The sequence below is a fragment of the Protomyctophum parallelum genome, assembly GCF_964188405.1.
Source record: "Protomyctophum parallelum genome assembly, chromosome: 21".
NCBI classification, from domain to species: Eukaryota; Metazoa; Chordata; class Actinopteri; order Myctophiformes; family Myctophidae; genus Protomyctophum; species Protomyctophum parallelum.
Genome location: NC_139713.1, coordinates 24,573,724 through 24,593,424, shown reverse-complemented (window position 1 = coordinate 24,593,424; position 19,701 = coordinate 24,573,724). Strand labels below are relative to the sequence as shown.

At 41.4% G+C, this 19,701-nt stretch overlaps 1 protein-coding gene across 5 annotated transcripts in view; it reads left to right on the top strand.

Moving 5' to 3' along the window:
• mphosph9 (M-phase phosphoprotein 9) overlaps positions 1–19,701 on the top strand; it is a 51,463-nt gene that overhangs the window by 22,021 nt on the left and 9,741 nt on the right. For all 5 annotated transcript variants that reach the window (XM_083793211.1, XM_083793212.1, XM_083793210.1 and 2 more), the window contains 6 exons: positions 16,458–16,505; positions 17,115–17,179; positions 17,554–17,658; positions 18,259–18,495; positions 18,844–19,010; positions 19,347–19,679. In XM_083793211.1, coding sequence (XP_083649337.1) covers positions 16,458–16,505; positions 17,115–17,179; positions 17,554–17,658; positions 18,259–18,495; positions 18,844–19,010; positions 19,347–19,679 — 955 coding nt within the window. The remainder of the gene's footprint in view (positions 1–16,457; positions 16,506–17,114; positions 17,180–17,553; positions 17,659–18,258; positions 18,496–18,843; positions 19,011–19,346; positions 19,680–19,701) is intronic.

Here is a 19,701-nt window from a genome sequence, read left to right as displayed (position 1 = left end):
TGTCGTCCTAATGTTTGTAGTTAACGTAGGTCTTGTATTATTTTAGGTGTTTTGGGTTGTGTTTCTAGAATTTTGTAGGCTTCATGTTTGTCTTAATGTTTTGTTCAACGTAGATCTTGTATTATTTTGGTGTGTTGGGTGGTGTTTTGTGAATTTTACAGGATTCATGTGTCCTAATGTTTTGGTCAATGTGGGACTTGTATTATTTTTGGGGTTTTGTGTTGTGTTTTAGAATTTTGCAGGTTTCATGTCGTCCTAATGTTTGTAGTTAACGTAGGTCTTGTATTATTTTCGGTGTTTTGGGTTGTGTTTCTAGAATTTTGTAGGCTTCATGTTTGTCTTAATGTTTTGTTCAACGTAGATCTTGTATTATTTTGGTGTGGTGGGTGGTGTTTTGTGAATTTTACAGGGTTCATGTGTCCTAATGTTTTGTTCAACGTAGGTCTTGTATTATTTTTGTGTTTTGTGGATTTTGCAGGCTTTCATGTGTCCTAATGTTGGTGGTTAAAGTAGGTCTTGTATTATTTTTGTGTTTTGTGAATTGTGCAGGCTTCATGTTTGTCCTAATGTTTTGTTCAACGTAGATCTTGTATTATTTTTGTGTTTTGTGTTGTGTTTTGTGAATTTTGCAGGCTTCATGTTTGTCCTAATGTTTTGTTCAACGTAGATCTTGTATTATCTTTGTGTTTTGTGTTGTGTTTTGTGAATTTTGCAGGCTTCATGTTTGTCCTAATGTTTTGTTCAACGTAGATCTTGTATTATTTTTGTGTTTTGTGTTGTGTTTGTGAATTTTGCAGGCTTCATGTTTGTCTTAATGTTTTGTTCAACGTAGATCTTGTATTATTTTGGTGTGTTGGGTGGTGTTTTGTGAATTTTACAGGATTCATGTGTCCTAATGTTTTGTTCAACGTAGGTCTTGTATTATTTTTGTGTTTTGTGTTGTGTTTTGTGAATTTTGCAGGCTTCATGCTGTCCTAATGTTGGTGGTTAACGTAGGTCTTATATTATTTTGGTGTGTGGGGTGGTGTTTTGTGAATTCTGCAGGCTTCATGTTTTTCCTAATGTTTGTGGTTAAAGTAGGTCTTGTATTATTTTTTGTGTTTTGTGTTGTGTTTTGTGAATTGTGCAGGCTTCATGTGTCCTAATGTTTTGGTCAATGTGGGACTTGTATTATTTTTGTGGTTTTGTGTTGTGTTTTAGAATTTTGCAGGTTTCATGTCGTCCTAATGTTTGTAGTTAACGTAGGTCTTGTATTATTTTAGGTGTTTTGGGTTGTGTTTCTAGAATTTTGTAGGCTTCATGTTTGTCTTAATGTTTTGTTCAACGTAGATCTTGTATTATTTTGGTGTGTTGGGTGGTGTTTTGTGAATTTTACAGGATTCATGTGTCCTAATGTTTTGTTCAACGTAGGTCTTGTATTATTTTTGTGTTTTGTGTTGTGTTTTGTGAATTGTGCAGGCTTCATGTGTCCTAATGTTGGTGGTTAACGTAGGTCTTGTATTATTTTTGTGTTTTGTGTTGTGTTTTGTGAATTTTGCAGGCTTCATGGTTGTCCTAATGTTTTGTTCAACGTAGATCTTGTATTATTTTTGTGTTTTGTGTTGTGTTTTGTGAATTTTGCAGGCTTCATGTTTGTCTTAATGTTTTGTTCAACGTAGATCTTGTATTATTTTGGTGTGTTGGGTGGTGTTTTGTGAATTTTACAGGATTCATGTGTCCTAATGTTTTGTTCAACGTAGGTCTTGTATTATTTTTGTGTTTTGTGTTGTGTTTTGTGAATTTTGCTGGCTTCATGCTGTCCTAATGTTGGTGGTTAACGTAGGTCTTGTATTATTTTGGTGTGTGTGGGGTGGTGTTTTGTGAATTCTGCAGGCTTCATATGTTTCCTAATGTTTGTGGTTAAAGTAGGTCTTGTATTATTTTTGTGTTTTGTGTTGTGTTTTGTGAATTGTGCAGGCTTCATGTGTCCTAATGTTTTGTTCAATGTGGGACTTGTATTATTTTTGGGGTTTTGTGTTGTGTTTTAGAATTTTACAGGTTTCATGTCGTCCTAATGTTTGTAGTTAACGTAGGTCTTGTATTATTTTCGGTGTTGTGGGTTGTGTTTCTAGAATTTTGTAGGCTTCATGTTGTCCTAATGTTTGTGGTTAACGTAGGGTCTTGTATTATTTTGGTGTTTTGTGTTGTGTTTTGTGAATTTTGCAGGATTCATGTTTTCCTAAGGTTTTGGGTTAACGTAGGTCTTGTATTATTTTTGTGTTTTGTGTTGTGTTTTGTGAATTTTGCAGGCTTCATGTTTGTCTTAATGTTTTGTTCAACGTAGATCTTGTATTATTTTGGTGTGTGGGGTGGTGTTTTGTGAATTTTACAGGATTCATGTGTCCTAATGTTTTGTTCAACGTAGGGCTTGTATTATTTTTGTGTATTGTGTTGTGTTTGAGTTTTTGCAGGCTGCATGTTGGCCTAATGTTGGTGGTTAACGTAGGTCTTGTATTATTTTTGGTGGGTTGTGTAGTGTTTGAGTTTTTGCAGGCTTCATGTTGGCCTAATGTTGGTGGTTAACGTAGGTCTTGTATTATTTTGGTGTGTTTGGTGGTGTTTTGTGAATTTTGCAGGCTTCATGTTTTCCTAATGTTGGTGGTTAACGTATGTCTTGTATTATTTTTGTGTTTTGTGTTGTGTTTTGTGAATTTTGCAGGCTTCGTGTTTGTCCTAATGTTTTGTTCAACGTAGATCTTGTATTATTTTGGTGTGTTGGGTGGTGTTTTGTGAAATTTACAGGATTCATGTGTCCTAATGTTTTGTTCAACGTAGGTCTTGTATTATTTTTGTGTTTTGTGTTGTGTTCTGTGAATTTTGCAGACTTCATGCTGTCCTAATGTTGGTGGTTAACGTAGGTCTTGTATTATTTTTGGTGTTTTGTGTTGTATTTTAGAATTTTACAGGCTTCATGTTGGCCTAATGTTTGTGGTTAGCGTAGGGTCTTGTATTATTTTTGGTGGGTTGTGTGGTGTTTTGTGAATTTACAGGCTTCATGTTGTCCTAATGTTTTTGTATAACGTATGTCTTGTATTATTTTGGGGGGTATGAGAGAGAATATTATATTATTACAGCCGCGTGCTGTAATGAACAAAACATTAGGACACATGAATCCTGTAAATTTCACAAAACACCACCCAACACACCAAAATAATACAAGATCTACGTTGAACAAAACATTAGGACAAACACGAAGCCTGCAAAATTCACAAAACACAACACAAAACACAAAAATAATACAAGACATACGTTAACCACCAACATTAGGAAAACATGAAGCCTGCAAAATTCACAAAACACCACCAAACACACCAAAATAATACAAGACCTACGTTAACCACCAACATTAGGCCAACATGAAGCCTGCAAAAACTCAAACACTACACAACCCACCAAAAATAATACAAGACCTACGTTAACCACCAACATTAGGCCAACATGCAGCCTGCAAAAACTCAAACACAACACAATACACAAAAATAATACAAGCCCTACGTTGAACAAAACATTAGGACACATGAATCCTGTAAAATTCACAAAACACCACCCCACACACCAAAATAATACAAGATCTACGTTGAACAAAACATTAAGACAAACATGAAGCCTGCAAAATTCACAAAACACAACACAAAACACAAAAATAATACAAGACCTACGTTAACCCAAAACCTTAGGAAAACATGAATCCTGCAAAATTCACAAAACACAACACAAAACACCAAAATAATACAAGACCCTACGTTAACCACAAACATTAGGACAACATGAAGCCTACAAAATTCTAGAAACACAACCCACAACACCGAAAATAATACAAGACCTACGTTAACTACAAACATTAGGACGACATGAAACCTGTAAAATTCTAAAACACAACACAAAACCCCAAAAATAATACAAGTCCCACATTGAACAAAACATTAGGACACATGAAGCCTGCACAATTCACAAAACACAACACAAAACACAAAAATAATACAAGACCTACTTTAACCACAAACATTAGGAAACATATGAAGCCTGCAGAATTCACAAAACACCACCCCACACACCAAAATAATACAAGACCTACGTTAACCACCAACATTAGGACAGCATGAAGCCAGCAAAATTCACAAAACACAACACAAAACACAAAAATAATACAAGACCTACGTTGAACAAAACATTAGGACACATGAATCCTGTAAAATTCACAAAACACCACCCAACACACCAAAATAATACAAGATCTACGTTGAACAAAACATTAAGACAAACATGAAGCCTGCAAAATTCACAAAACACAACACAAAACACAAAAATAATACAAGATCTACGTTGAACAAAACATTAGGACAACCATGAAGCCTGCAAAATTCACAAAACACAACACAAAACACAAAAATAATACAAGACCTACGTTAACCACCAACATTAGGACACATGAAGCCTGCACAATTCACAAAACACAACACAAAACACAAAAATAATACAAGACCTACGTTGAACAAAACATTAGGACACATGAATCCTGTAAAATTCACAAAACACCACCCAACACACCAAAATAATACAAGATCTACGTTGAACAAAACATTAAGACAAACATGAAGCCTACAAAATTCTAGAAACACAACCCAAAACACCTAAAATAATACAAGACCTACGTTAACTACAAACATTAGGACGACATGAAACCTGCAAAATTCTAAAACACAACACAAAACCACAAAAATAATACAAGTCCCACATTGACCAAAACATTAGGACACATGAAGCCTGCACAATTCACAAAACACAACACAAAACACAAAAAATAATACAAGACCTACTTTAACCACAAACATTAGGAAAAACATGAAGCCTGCAGAATTCACAAAACACCACCCCACACACCAAAATAATATAAGACCTACGTTAACCACCAACATTAGGACAGCATGAAGCCTGCAAAATTCACAAAACACAACACAAAACACAAAAATAATACAAGACCTACGTTGAACAAAACATTAGGACACATGAATCCTGTAAAATTCACAAAACACCACCCAACACACCAAAATAATACAAGACCTACGTTAACTACAAACATTAGGACGACATGAAACCTGCAAAATTCTAAAACACAACACAAAACCACAAAAATAATACAAGTCCCACATTGACCAAAACATTAGGACACATGAAGCCTGCACAATTCACAAAACACAACACAAAACACAAAAAATAATACAAGACCTACTTTAACCACAAACATTAGGAAAAACATGAAGCCTGCAGAATTCACAAAACACCACCCCACACACCAAAATAATATAAGACCTACGTTAACCACCAACATTAGGACAGCATGAAGCCTGCAAAATTCACAAAACACAACACAAAACACAAAAATAATACAAGACCTACGTTGAACAAAACATTAGGACACATGAATCCTGTAAAATTCACAAAACACCACCCAACACACCAAAATAATACAAGACCTACGTTAACCACCAACATTAAGACAAACATGAAGCCTGCAAAATTCACAAACACAACACAAAACACAAAAATAATACAAGATCTACGTTGAACAAAACATTAGGACAAACATGAAGCCTGCAAAATTCACAAAACACAACACAAAACACAAAGATAATACAAGATCTACGTTGAACAAAACATTAGGACAAACATGAAGCCTGCAAAATTCACAAAACACAACACAAAACACAAAAATAATACAAGATCTACGTTGAACAAAACATTAGGACAAACATGAAGCCTGCACAATTCACAAAACACAAAAATAATACAAGACCTACTTTAACCACCAACATTAGGACACATGAAAGCCTGCAAAATTCACAAAACACAAAAATAATACAAGACCTACGTTGAACAAAACATTAGGACACATGAACCCTGTAAAATTCACAAAACACCACCCACCACACCAAAATAATACAAGATCTACGTTGAACAAAACATTAAGACAAACATGAAGCCTACAAAATTCTAGAAACACAACCCAAAACACCGAAAATAATACAAGACCTACGTTAACTACAGGTGAAGTAAACATTGAAGATGCTTTGCTACAAGCAGAATCTGCTAGAGCTACTTACAGGTGTTGCAAGTTCCTCCTCTTTGGTAATCCTCGGTGGATGGATGATCTGAGCATTGCGAGTACCAGCTGTCAGGGTCGTCAGCTGGGAGCCATCCTTCCTTGATGTTTCGCCCCTTTCATCCCAGAACATCTCCGGATGGTGGGGCCCGCGGTCAGGGACGTCTCCCTGCCGCTCCCTGCAGCTGGACTCGGGACTATGCATGGCAGGGGCGTCCTATTCCCTGAGCCAGGTCTGAACCTGGCCGCATACCTTCTGCTTCTTGACTGGTTGTCAGTGGGGCTAGGATCCTGCAGGGTTCCAACTGTGGGCTCTCTTCAGCCATATCCATCTTGATGTGGTCTCGGCTACAGTGGCTATCTCCCCAGTGGCTTTCTTCAGTTGCTTGGGATCCAACCCGATCTTCTGCAAGAAGTAGCGCACTGATGTTGCTGGGAAACCACGGCAGCCAACTTCGATGGGGAATAGGGATGCGTGCCATCCTTTGATAAGAGCCTCATCAATCAAATCCTGGTACTTGGCTTTCTTCAATTGGTGAGAGATGCCTAGTCTGTCCTCCCAGGGCACTGTTAGTTCTGCTACCAAGATGGTTTTTGTGGTCCTGGATAGTAGGATCATGTCTGGTCTGAGAGAAGTCACAGCCACCTCTTCTGGAAAAACAAGCTTCTTTTTCAGGTCCACTTGCATCTCCCAGTCAGAAGCTCTGTGTAAAATGGAAGGTGGTTTCTTGGCAGCTCTCCTTGCCTTAGGAGCCTTATCTCCTTGCTTTTGGAATTGGACGACTTCTGGTGGTGGTGCCTGATGTTTGTTGGCCATGGCCCTCTGCAGTTCCGTCCATTTGGCAACTTCTGCAAGGACCTTATCGTGTCTCCATCTGTATCGGCCATCTCCCAGTGCTTTGGGACATCCCGTTAAGATGTGATTCAGTGTACAGAGGGATGCCCCACACTGCTTACAGGACGGATCCTCTTCTTTCCCCCAGATCTTTAGGTTGTTTGGGGTTGGTAAGAGGTCAGCCACTGCCCGCAAGAGGAAGGACAACTTGCCCTGGTCGGTAGCCCAGAGTTCCTTCCAGGACAGTGGACGATCCTGTGCCTTGTCCCACTGCATCCATTGTCCTTGGACTGCAAGCCCCGTCGCCTTTACACGGCGGTCTTCTTCTACTGTCTCTCGGACTCTCTGCACCACAAGTCCTCTCTTTCCTTTGGCGTCGGATTTGCTCCACCTCTTGGTGTTGTAGTGTCCAAGTCCCAGTCGCCCTTGACAGACCACCCCAACGATCTCCTGGTGCCTCCAGTGTGCTTCCGCTTCCTTCACTGCTTCCTGGGGTTTCCACTTCCTGCCGCACTTGATGGACTTATTAGCGTGTCTGACTTTCTCATCCTCAGATAGAAGCAGTGTGCTGACTGCTCTTGCCTTAGTGGCTTTGAATTCTTCAACCACTGATGAGACTGGTAGGCGGAGCTTGGATGTCTTGCTGTACAAGTTCACTGCGCTGAATGATGGGGGGACTCCCAGCCATCTTCGTACAAATTTGCTGCACAGTCTCTCCATTGCCTCCACCTGAGTCATGGGGAAGTCATACAGCAGGAATGGCCATTGCAGTCTAGGTATGATGCCATACTGGAAGCACCACACCTTAAACCTTCCGAGCAGCTGGCTGTTGTCGATCGCCTTGAGCCAAGTGTTTAACTGAGCCACCGTGTTTTGGAGGTTTACACCGTCCTTCAGGGTGCTGTCATAGTTCTTTCCCAGGCATCTGATATCTTGGTCTTGTATGGTTGGGATCTCCGACCCTTGAATACTGAAGATGCTCTTTGTCAGCTTTCCTTTCAGTATACTTAGGCTCCTAGATTTCTTTGGGTTGAATTGCATTCGTGACCAGGTGGCCATCTTCTCCAGAGCGCTTAGGATCCAGCGTGTTCCTTGGATCGATGGAGTCATCACTGTTACATCATCCATGAAAGCTCTGCAGGATGGGTGTCTTGTGTCATCGTTTGCTTTTGGTCCTCTACATTGCATTCCTGCTGCCTTTAGTAGGAGGTCCATGGCAGCCACGAACAGTACCACAGATATTGTGCATCCTGCCATGATGCCCTTCTCAAGTCTCTGCCATTTGGTGGTGGTATCTCCCACAGTGAACCTCATCTTCAGTGAACCCATGTGAGACATCACCAGCTTGGTTACCTCAGATGGGACTTGGTAGTGTGCCAATGATTTTTGGATCAACTGGTGGGGTACGCTTGGGTAGGCTTTGGCGAGATCTAGCCATACGACTGAGAGAGTGTTCTTATTACTCTTTGCTTCCTTGATGATCTGGCTGATCGCTGATGTATGCTCCAGACATCCGGAGAATCCTGGGACTCCTCCTTTTTGGACACTTGTGTCCACATACTTGTTGGTGATTAGGTAAGATGTTAATCGTTTTGCAATGATGGCCCAGAATATCTTCCCTTCAACATCTAGGAGGGAGATCTCTCGAAATTGGTCAAGTCCTGATGAGTTCAGTTCTTTGGGGACAAAACATCCCTCGGCGAGTGTCCAGAGCCAGGGTTCCTGTTTCTTTTTCCAGAGCGTCCTGATAAGCTTTGCCAGCCTCTTCAGAAGCAATGGACAGTTTTTGTAGATCTTATAAGTGGTGCCTGATGGTCCTGGGGCAGATCCTGCTCTGGCTTTCTCCACTACTGTCCTTACATCATCGAGGGTGAAGTCTCCCATGTTAAAGGGGGTGTGTGGCTTGAGTATTGGCAGATGGAATGGGCAGTCCTCCAGTGGAATATCTCTGCTGGGGTCACTATGGGCTGCTGCCACACTATCCTCCACTTCTTCCTTTGAACATGTTAGTCTTCCACTTTTTGGCTTTCCAAGAATGTTGGCTGTAAACTGGAAGGGATTGTTGAAGAAAGTCTTCCTCTGTCTACGCTTCTCACTCTGCTTTCTCCGGCTTGTCTCTGTTCTTCGAAGGTTGATTAGGGTTTTCCGCAGCTCTGAGCTTAGCTCGTTCAGGGCTGCTTTCTCCTCATTGTCTGCTTTCCGCCATCTTTTCTTGAGGGTTCTTAGTTGTTTCCGCAGCTCTGTGATCTGGCGCTGCCTTCTACTAGGACCTGAAGGTGGCTTGACCGCTGGGCCTTCCTTCACGCCGAAGGTATCCTGGCATGCCTGATACACAAGTTGCACCATGGTCTTCATCTTTTTGGTTGCATCTCCTTTCAGGACGTTGTCCAGAGTGATACTCAAATCTTCATCCAATTGACGCCATCTGCGGTCTGTTGCTGGTGGTAAATTCAGCCGAGGTTTCCTCTCGAAGCCCTCCAACCTCTCGGATTCACCCCCTCTTGTGCTCTGAACTGGTTCAGCAGGGAGGTCTGGGGCACTGTGGTTTGCCTCCTGGCCCTGGTCCTCCTCCGTCGACTGACAAGCACTGCTAGTAAACTCAGAGATAGCTCTCTGGGTCATAACAGGTGCTTTGCGTTGCTGTAGTTGCTCTTTGCACTTAGTCTTGCCTTGGTGAATCTTTACGCCATGCTCATTCTTGAACATTTTGCCGCAGTTGTTACATCTTCTCCGGGCTTCACCCTCCTGTCTTGCTGCATCCGATCTCGTAGTTCTTTGTCCGTTGTCCGGGTCATTAGCCGTGTGATCCGTCCTTTCTGGCAGATTATCCTCCCCCCCTCCTCGGTCTGCCTGGGGGTATTCTCTTTGATTTGTACTAGTAGCTTGTTTGTGCAGTGCTTCGGGGTGCTAACCCTAACACTATTGCGTGCCGTCTTTCCGTGCTGTCATCCATTCTTTCTTGGATGTCCGTGGGTCTTCCCCCACCGCCAATGGGCCTTTCCCCATGGTCTAGACAATACAGGTGAAGTAAACATTGAAGATGCTTTGCTACAAGCAGAATCTGCTAGAGCTACTTACAGGTGTTGCAAGTTCCTCCTCTTTGGTAATCCTCGGTGGATGGATGATCTGAGCATTGCGAGTACCAGCTGTCAGGGTCGTCAGCTGGGAGCCATCCTTCCTTGATGTTTCGCCCCTTTCATCCCAGAACATCTCCGGATGGTGGGGCCCGCGGTCAGGGACGTCTCCCTGCCGCTCCCTGCAGCTGGACTCGGGACTATGCATGGCAGGGGCGTCCTATTCCCTGAGCCAGGTCTGAACCTGGCCGCATACCTTCTGCTTCTTGACTGGTTGTCAGTGGGGCTAGGATCCTGCAGGGTTCCAACTGTGGGCTCTCTTCAGCCATATCCATCTTGATGTGGTCTCGGCTACAGTGGCTATCTCCCCAGTGGCTTTCTTCAGTTGCTTGGGATCCAACCCGATCTTCTGCAAGAAGTAGCGCACTGATGTTGCTGGGAAACCACGGCAGCCAACTTCGATGGGGAATAGGGATGCGTGCCATCCTTTGATAAGAGCCTCATCAATCAAATCCTGGTACTTGGCTTTCTTCAATTGGTGAGAGATGCCTAGTCTGTCCTCCCAGGGCACTGTTAGTTCTGCTACCAAGATGGTTTTTGTGGTCCTGGATAGTAGGATCATGTCTGGTCTGAGAGAAGTCACAGCCACCTCTTCTGGAAAAACAAGCTTCTTTTTCAGGTCCACTTGCATCTCCCAGTCAGAAGCTCTGTGTAAAATGGAAGGTGGTTTCTTGGCAGCTCTCCTTGCCTTAGGAGCCTTATCTCCTTGCTTTTGGAATTGGACGACTTCTGGTGGTGGTGCCTGATGTTTGTTGGCCATGGCCCTCTGCAGTTCCGTCCATTTGGCAACTTCTGCAAGGACCTTATCGTGTCTCCATCTGTATCGGCCATCTCCCAGTGCTTTGGGACATCCCGTTAAGATGTGATTCAGTGTACAGAGGGATGCCCCACACTGCTTACAGGACGGATCCTCTTCTTTCCCCCAGATCTTTAGGTTGTTTGGGGTTGGTAAGAGGTCAGCCACTGCCCGCAAGAGGAAGGACAACATGAAACCTGCAAAATTCTAAAACACAACACAAAACCCCAAAAATAATACAAGTCCCACATTGACCAAAACATTAGGACACATGAATCCTGTAAAATTCACAAAACACCACCCAACACACCAAAATAATACAAGATCTACGTTGAACAAAACATTAAGACAAACATGAAGCCTACAAAATTCTAGAAACACAACCCAAAACACCTAAAATAATACAAGACCTAAGTTAACTACAAACATTAGGACGACATGAAACCTGCAAAATTCTAAAACACAACACAAAACCACAAAAATAATACAAGTCCCACATTGACCAAAACATTAGGACACATGAAGCCTGCACAATTCACAAAACACAACACAAAACACAAAAAATAATACAAGACCTACTTTAACCACAAACATTAGGAAAAACATGAAGCCTGCAGAATTCACAAAACACCACCCCACACACCAAAATAATATAAGACCTACGTTAACCACCAACATTAGGACAGCATGAAGCCTGCAAAATTCACAAAACACAACACAAAACACAAAAATAATACAAGACCTACGTTGAACAAAACATTAGGACACATGAATCCTGTAAAATTCACAAAACACCACCCAACACACCAAAATAATACAAGATCTACGTTGAACAAAACATTAAGACAAACATGAAGCCTGCAAAATTCACAAAACACAACACAAAACACAAAAATAATACAAGATCTACGTTGAACAAAACATTAGGACAAACATGAAGCCTGCAAAATTCACAAACACAATACAAAACACAAAAATAATACAAGATCTACGTTGAACAAAACATTAGGACAAACATGAAGCCTGCAAAATTCACAAAACACAACACAAAACACAAAAATAATACAAGACCTACGTTAACCACCAACATTAGGACACATGAAGCCTGCACAATTCACAAAACACAAAAATAATACAAGACCTACTTTAACCACCAACATTAGGACAGCATGAAGCCTGCAAAATTCACAAAACACAACACAAAACACAAAAATAATACAAGACCTACGTTGAACAAAACATTAGGACACATGAATCCTGTAAAATTCACAAAACACCACCCAACACACCAAAATAATACAAGATCTACGTTGAACAAAACATTAAGACAAACATGAAGCCTACAAAATTCTAGAAACACACCCCAAAACACCGAAAATAATACAAGACCTACGTTAACTACAAACATTAGGACGACATGAAACCTGCAAAATTCTAAAACACAACACAAAACCCCAAAAATAATACAAGTCCCACATTGACCAAAACATTAGGACACATGAAGCCTGCACAATTCACAAAACACAACACAAAACACAAAAATAATACAAGACCTACTTTAACCACAAACATTAGGAAAAACATGAAGCCTGCAGAATTCACAAAACACCACCCCACACACCAAAATAATACAAGACCTACGTTAACCACCAACATTAGGACAGCATGAAGCCGGCAAAATTCACAAAACACAACACAAAACACAAAAATAATACAAGATCTACGTTGAACAAAACATTAGGACAAACATGAAGCCTGCAAAATTCACAAAACACAACACAAAACACAAAAATAATACAAGACCTACTTTAACCACCAACATTAGGACACATGAAGCCTGCACAATTCACAAAACACAACACAAAACACAAAAATAATACAAGACCTACTTTAACCACCAACATTAGGACAGCATGAAGCCTGCAAAATTCACAAACCACAACACAAAACACAAAAATAATACAAGACCTACGTTGAACAAAACATTAGGACACATGAATCCTGTAAAATTCACAAAACACCACCCAACACACCAAAATAATACAAGATCTACGTTGAACAAAACATTAAGACAAACATGAAGCCTGCAAAATTCACAAAACACAACACAAAACACAAAAATAATACAAGATCTACGTTGAACAAAACATTAAGACAAACATGAAGCCTGCAAAATTCACAAAACACAACACAAAACACAAAAATAATACAAGATCTACGTTGAACAAAACATTAGGACAAACATGAAGCCTGCAAAATTCACAAAACCCAACACAAAACACAAAAATAATACAAGACCTACTTTAACCACAAACATTAGGAAAAAACATGAAGCCTGCAGAATTCACAAAACACCACCCCACACACCAAAATAATACAAGACCTACGTTAACCACCAACATTAGGACAGTATGAAGCCTGCAAAATTCACAAAACACAACACAAAACACAAAAAAAATACAAGACCTACGTTGAACAAAACATTAGGGCACATGAAGCCTGCACAATTCACAAAACACAACACAAAACACAAAAATAATACAAGACCTACTTTAACCACAAACATTAGGAAAAACATGAAGCCTGCAGAATTCACAAAACCCAACACAAAACACCAACAATAATACAAAGACCTACGCTGACCAAAACATTAGGACAACATGAAACCTATAAAATTCTAAAAACACAACACAAAACCCCTAAATAATACAATACCTACGTTAACCACCAACATTAGGACCACACTTACCTTCTCCAGTCACAAAACAAAACACGAACCATTAAAATCACATCAGGACATAGTTGGTACTGCAGTGTAATTATATATAGAAATTGACCACTAGGCGGGGTATCCATGACTTACCCAAGAAATAAACAAAAGTCAGTCTAGTGTGCACCCTCCGAACCAGCCATCCAGACAGTCATACATACAGCCATATACATATAGATAAGCAGAAAACACATAAAATGGACTCACCCCTAGCTGTCTAGCCTACACTACACCTACTGTACATCCCATTACACTGACGTATATATGCACATGGAAAATGTAATGCTGGGGTTAAACATAACAAAAGCCATGTGTTTTCCCTGTCAACTATCAGCTGTTGTCAGCTGCCAGCTGTCATCTGTCACCTGTCAACTGTCACCTGTCACCTGTCACATGTCACATACCACTTTCAATGATAAGGGACCCCCCCATCCCTGTGTCCCCCTCATGTATTATGCATACAAGCCACATCAAAGATAAGGACCCCCACCCCTGGTTTTTTAAAATCTAATTAACACATTCCGATCTCCACCTGGCACTTGAAACGGATTCTCAATAGCCACCTGGCACTTGAAAGGAGTGGAGAGAGCCCCCACCCTTGTTTACACAACACCCCTGTTTTTTAAAATCTAATTAACACATTCTGATGTCCACCTGGCACTTGAAACGGATTCTCAATAGCCACCTGGCACTTGAAAGGAGTGGAGAGAGCCCCCACCCTTGTTTACACAACACCCATGTTTTTTAAAATCTAATTAACACATTCTGATCTCCACCTGGCACTTGAAACGGATTCTCAATAGCCACCTGGCACTTGAAAGGAGTGGAGAGAGCCCCCACCCCTGTTTACACAACACCCTTTGAAAACTGCCAGATGTCAGTTCAAAGGAATGGAGAGCCCTATTGTTCTGCTTTTCACACCTGTATGCGGAATCTCTGCACCTGGCACGGCTGTAGACTGGGAACATGTCACAGCGACATGGAGGAAGGGAGGGTCAGATTCAAGCACGCACGCACACACACACACACTGTCATGGAAAATGTGAGATTAACTTTCATTATTTAATAATAACACTATGCTAATTATATTTATGATATATATATATACAATATGATTTATGATTTATGGAATGTATGGAATTCAAGGAATGTAAATAATGTAATGCATAAATTAATTACTCATTTGCATAATTTATGCATTAATTGACTCACTAGCGCCACCAGTGGTGGTGGCCGAAATGTGTAATGAACACCAACCATAATATACTACTTGTTACTTTTAGTAGCAAATTCTGATTTAAGCTCAGTCTTTGAACAATCCATTGAACTTTAGGCCTGCCTAGGCTACTTAACCCATTCTGGGCGGGAACCCATTTTGGTGTTTTACCCACTCAGATCGGGAACCCATATTTGGGTTCTGTACAGTATGTACAGTATTCAAAAATGTAAACATTTTGATTCTGCTATATAAATATTTGAAGTTTTTCAGAAACCTTAGGTCAGGATTTAGAGGCGTTTTTAGAATCGGCCTCAGGCCTAAAAATTAAACTATCAAGTCTTAGGAGGTAGGATTCATACTCTATTTTGGAGGAGAATAAAAGTCGGTTCGGCTCTGTAGAGCCTACAATGTGATTTGAGGTTCGGGGGGGTGGGTACTGTCCTAAAGTCGGCTCTTTGGTGCTACTGAAAATTTCGGACGAGCTGAAATAATTTCGGCACTACAGCGGTAAAATAGGAGTATGAATCGGCCCTTAGCCAACAAAAAATTAACACTGGCATAAACTAAACTAAAACATAATTGCTCAGACTCAACAAAGATGGCTAAAACAAACATTCTTTGTTCTGTACTTATACATACAATTGTATAGTACAAAACACTGAAGTCCTTAAACCAGAAACTTAAACCCTAAGGTAAGTGGGGAACATAGAACCTGTAGAACATAGAACCTATCAGGATATTCAGGAGGACTCAAATGCAGAAAATAGCAGGCAACAGGCAGGATGCAGATAACTCAGTCTTTACTCAAACTTCCAAAAGGCAGAACAAAAGTCAATACCATAGGTATCACATAACAGGCAAATAAGGCAAGGCAAAAACTGGCAGTCAGCTTCAAAGTCCAGGATCAGACAGGGAAACAGGAGGTTCAGGCTGGAACAGAAAACAGGAGTTACGACGACAAACTGACAAATGGAGATGTGAAGTTCACCTACTTAAACTAATGAGAGCAACAGCCAGCAGGTGAGTAGAAACAAGCAATAGGCTGACTACTGATTGCTAGGAATGCAGGGGGGCGTGAACACAGAGGCCAGGTCTAGGGAGGATTCCTGACAGAACCTGGGGAACATAGGGATGATGACCCCATGCAAAACTAGTGAGCTATCTCGCCGTTGACATTTCTAGGTAAACTATATCTTAAAAGGTTAGAGCCCAATGCCCAGCCCATTGGCAAATGTTCAAGTATGAGGAGGTTTCCACCACGTAGCAACCGTCTTCTTAGACGCTGTTAAATCGGCAAAGACGACGCGCATGCGAGTACCGTTTTGTTGTAGCTGGGACACATCATTTAAAATAAATAAAGATGGAGACGGTGTAATGTTAACTCATAAAAGTAATGAAAGTTTAGCGGCAATCATAATCCAAAATGTGGAAACATTTGGACATTCCCAAACGATGGAAGTGGAAAAAGTGCAGTTGGGACTATTTAAGCCTATATCTCTTTCTTAAAGGCCATTATAACTCAGAACTTAAAACTAAGTTTGAATAAAATGTCTGCTTTTCTCAGCTGCTGGGGGAGTATGACTCTCTGAAGAAAGTCCATGGGGGGGTTAAGGTAACTATTCAATCATTTATTGCGAGCACAGGTCGCATTTACTATGAAAACGTACATTTCCCGTCAGTCAGTCAGTCAGTCAGTTAGTTAGTTAGTTTGTTAGTCCCCCCAGGCATGGTCATATATGGTCATTCCTGTTCTGACATTCCATATGTTGATCCTTCCCCATTCATCCTTCCTTCGATGTCTCCCTTTTGACTGATACCTGTCCGTTCTCAACAGGCCCGAAAAGTAAGGCCCGGCCCTACCTGGGCTCTCATCAAACCCTGTACACTCAAGATACTGCCCCCACTGCCACCCTTAGATCTCCATATGGAGCTGACCTGTTCTGACATAAGGGTTTGAGGTTTGAGGTCAGATGTAGAGATGCTGACCATATATGCTCATGCCTGGGGGTGACAAACTAATTAACTGACGGGAAATGTACGTTTTCATAGTAAATGCGACTTGCGGTCGCAATTATTATTGTTGTTAATATTGATGGAGAAATTGTATTTCATACAAATGTCAGAAATTAACTACCGTAATTCAAACATAATCCTGTTGTAAAAGGCACACATTATGTGGATGTTCACTCTTTATGTTGTTCACTGCACCTGTACCCAACAGAACAGCCTAGTATCGGCAGAGGACAAGCATCACCGTGCCATTGACCAGATATCGGAATTGAAAAGGTGAGTCAAAAATGTTATATAATATAATATAATATAGTTGTGTATCTTGATTTATGCTTTTTATTTATTTTTAGATTCTGCTTAGTTTTAAGTTCAAAGCTTTTTTCTAAACGGCTGAAAGAATGAAAATACAAAAAATAAACAGTTGTAAAAAATATGTATAATGTGTTTGTATAAGTTGCCAAAACGGAACGGAAAGTTTGAATAAAATAAAAAGTGAGTCGATTTGCTAAAGTAACGGGGTGCACTGATGCTCTCGAGGTGAAGCCTGCAGCCCCTAATGAAACGTGATGAGTGTTAATCTGGTTGTTCTGTTCTCGGGGTGATAATGAAACGTGATGAGTGTTAATCTGGCGGTTCTGTTGTATTCTCAGGGTGATCTCCAAGCTGGAGTCTCAGATCAAACAGCTGGAGCATGAGAACCAGGCCAGATCACGCCACCACGCCCCTCATAACAGCACAAAGCCCTCTGGGGCCGGGTAAGCATCAAGGATGTCAAAATGTATATTCACCTCCTGTATGGATTAAAGTTCTCAGTCATTTGGATTCCATAGAAGCCAGCATGTCTTCTGTCGTTCTATGGAAGCATGTTTCACAGCGAAAATAGCCGACCTACAAGCTTTCAAGTTTCAACGCATTGAGAGCTTGTATTTTCAGATATTATATTAAGATTAGAGCATTTTAAGTGGCCAAACTAGCAATTACTGTATGTTCAGAAGCAACTTCGGTGTTGGATATTTCATATAAAGTCCTCAATCTGTGATTTCTTCACCTGGTTAGTATGTAGAACATACTAGAATAATACATTTTACATAGTGTGTTAACAAATTGCACATTACAACTTGACCATACAAACATTTACAGTCAAAAATGTATTCAAGCAGTTTAAATTCATGGGAATTAATTATAATATGATGCAGTATATAATACGATCCAGTCTCGTCGTAGCTACTGTGCTATTGGGTGACACTATTTTGTCATTATAAAAAAGTATATTTTGCTGTAGGTGTACATCATTATTATTTTGTAATTAGCAATGTTGCGTATTGGACAATAAAGTATTTTGAACTTGTCGCCAGTCTTTTCCACCACCCTGACCTGCTACCGTCCCCAAGCAAACACCAGACGGAGGCAGACCCCGCCGGCGGTCTGAGGTCTCCTCGTCGACTAACCGACCAATCAGAGAGTGGCAGGAGGTCGCCGTTCGCTCAGACTAACCAATCGAACGGCTACAGGAGGTCACCATATCTGCAATGTGACCAATCAGCCAGCTCAGGAGGCTTGGTGGACTCATCGGGGGGTGGCAGCAATAGGAGGTAATGTTTCAGTAACGTTTCAGACAGTGTTGGAAACTAGCTGATCTACAAGCTCACAATGTGTACAATTGAGATATTATTGTGAGCTTGTAGATCTTTTAGATCTAGAGCTTTTTCTTTTAGGTGTGAGCATTTAAATTAAACTGAACAGCATTGAACTAAAGTGTTCAAATAACTGTAGTACTAGTGGGGTAAAAAAAGAAGCTGTGAGATGTAGTGGAGCAGACGTATAAAGTATAAAAAAGTGTACTGTAATGTACTTAGTTACTGCAAGTGGATATCTGCAAGCTCGATCCACTGAACACTGTCCGGACACAATGATTAATCCACCAACCTGCCATTCTGCAGGTGTTCATCGCCGCCAGACAAACTGCAGAGTCATCCTCAGGAACACGGTGGTGGTGGTTGCGGGCTCAGAGAGGCCGGAAGGAGAGACAGATCCAGCAACCAGACCCCCATGCTGAGGGCTCTGATAGAGCTGGAGGAGACCAGGTCCACACAGAGCCGAGCCCCCTGTAAGAGCACTTCCTCTACCCCCATTAATGGGCTGGGATCCAAACACCACTTATCCATTATGATCTCATCAACTAAAGGACTTGATATACTTTGTTACGTGCAGCGTCTCACACGGACAAAACAAAAACAAACAAATAAAGACCTGCAGGCTCACGTTGGGCAGCTTATTAGATTGGCTATTCTTGATTCGCTAAGTACAAGTCCAGCCTAAACCCTCATATGGAATTGCTGCATTTACGTTCACTGCTGACATAGTAACAATACGTTCAGAAGACATTTTGTAGAATCGGTTTATAAGACCTCGTCTACAATCTGTGTGGGTCTTCTCTCCGCAGGGGGGGGCATTCAGAGGACCACGGTGGGCCTTGTGGAACGCAAGCACAAGGAGCCCATCCAGGAGCAGGCGGCAGTGGGAGCGGACGCCTACGTGGACGAGCTCGTTAGAGGAAGCGCTGGACCCGAGCAAGGAGCGACCAGAGCGGTCAGGTGTCGTCACGACGGACCAGAGAGGGCTTCAGCGACGCCCCTGAGACCCCAGAGGATCCTCTCTCCGGAGAGGGCTTCAGCGACGCCCCTGAGACCCCAGAGGATCCTCTCTCCGGAGAGGGCTTCAGCGACGCCCCTGAAACCCCAGAGGAGCCTCTCTCCAGAGAGGGCTTCAGCGCAAGGTTATAATAGTTTTGGAATTTT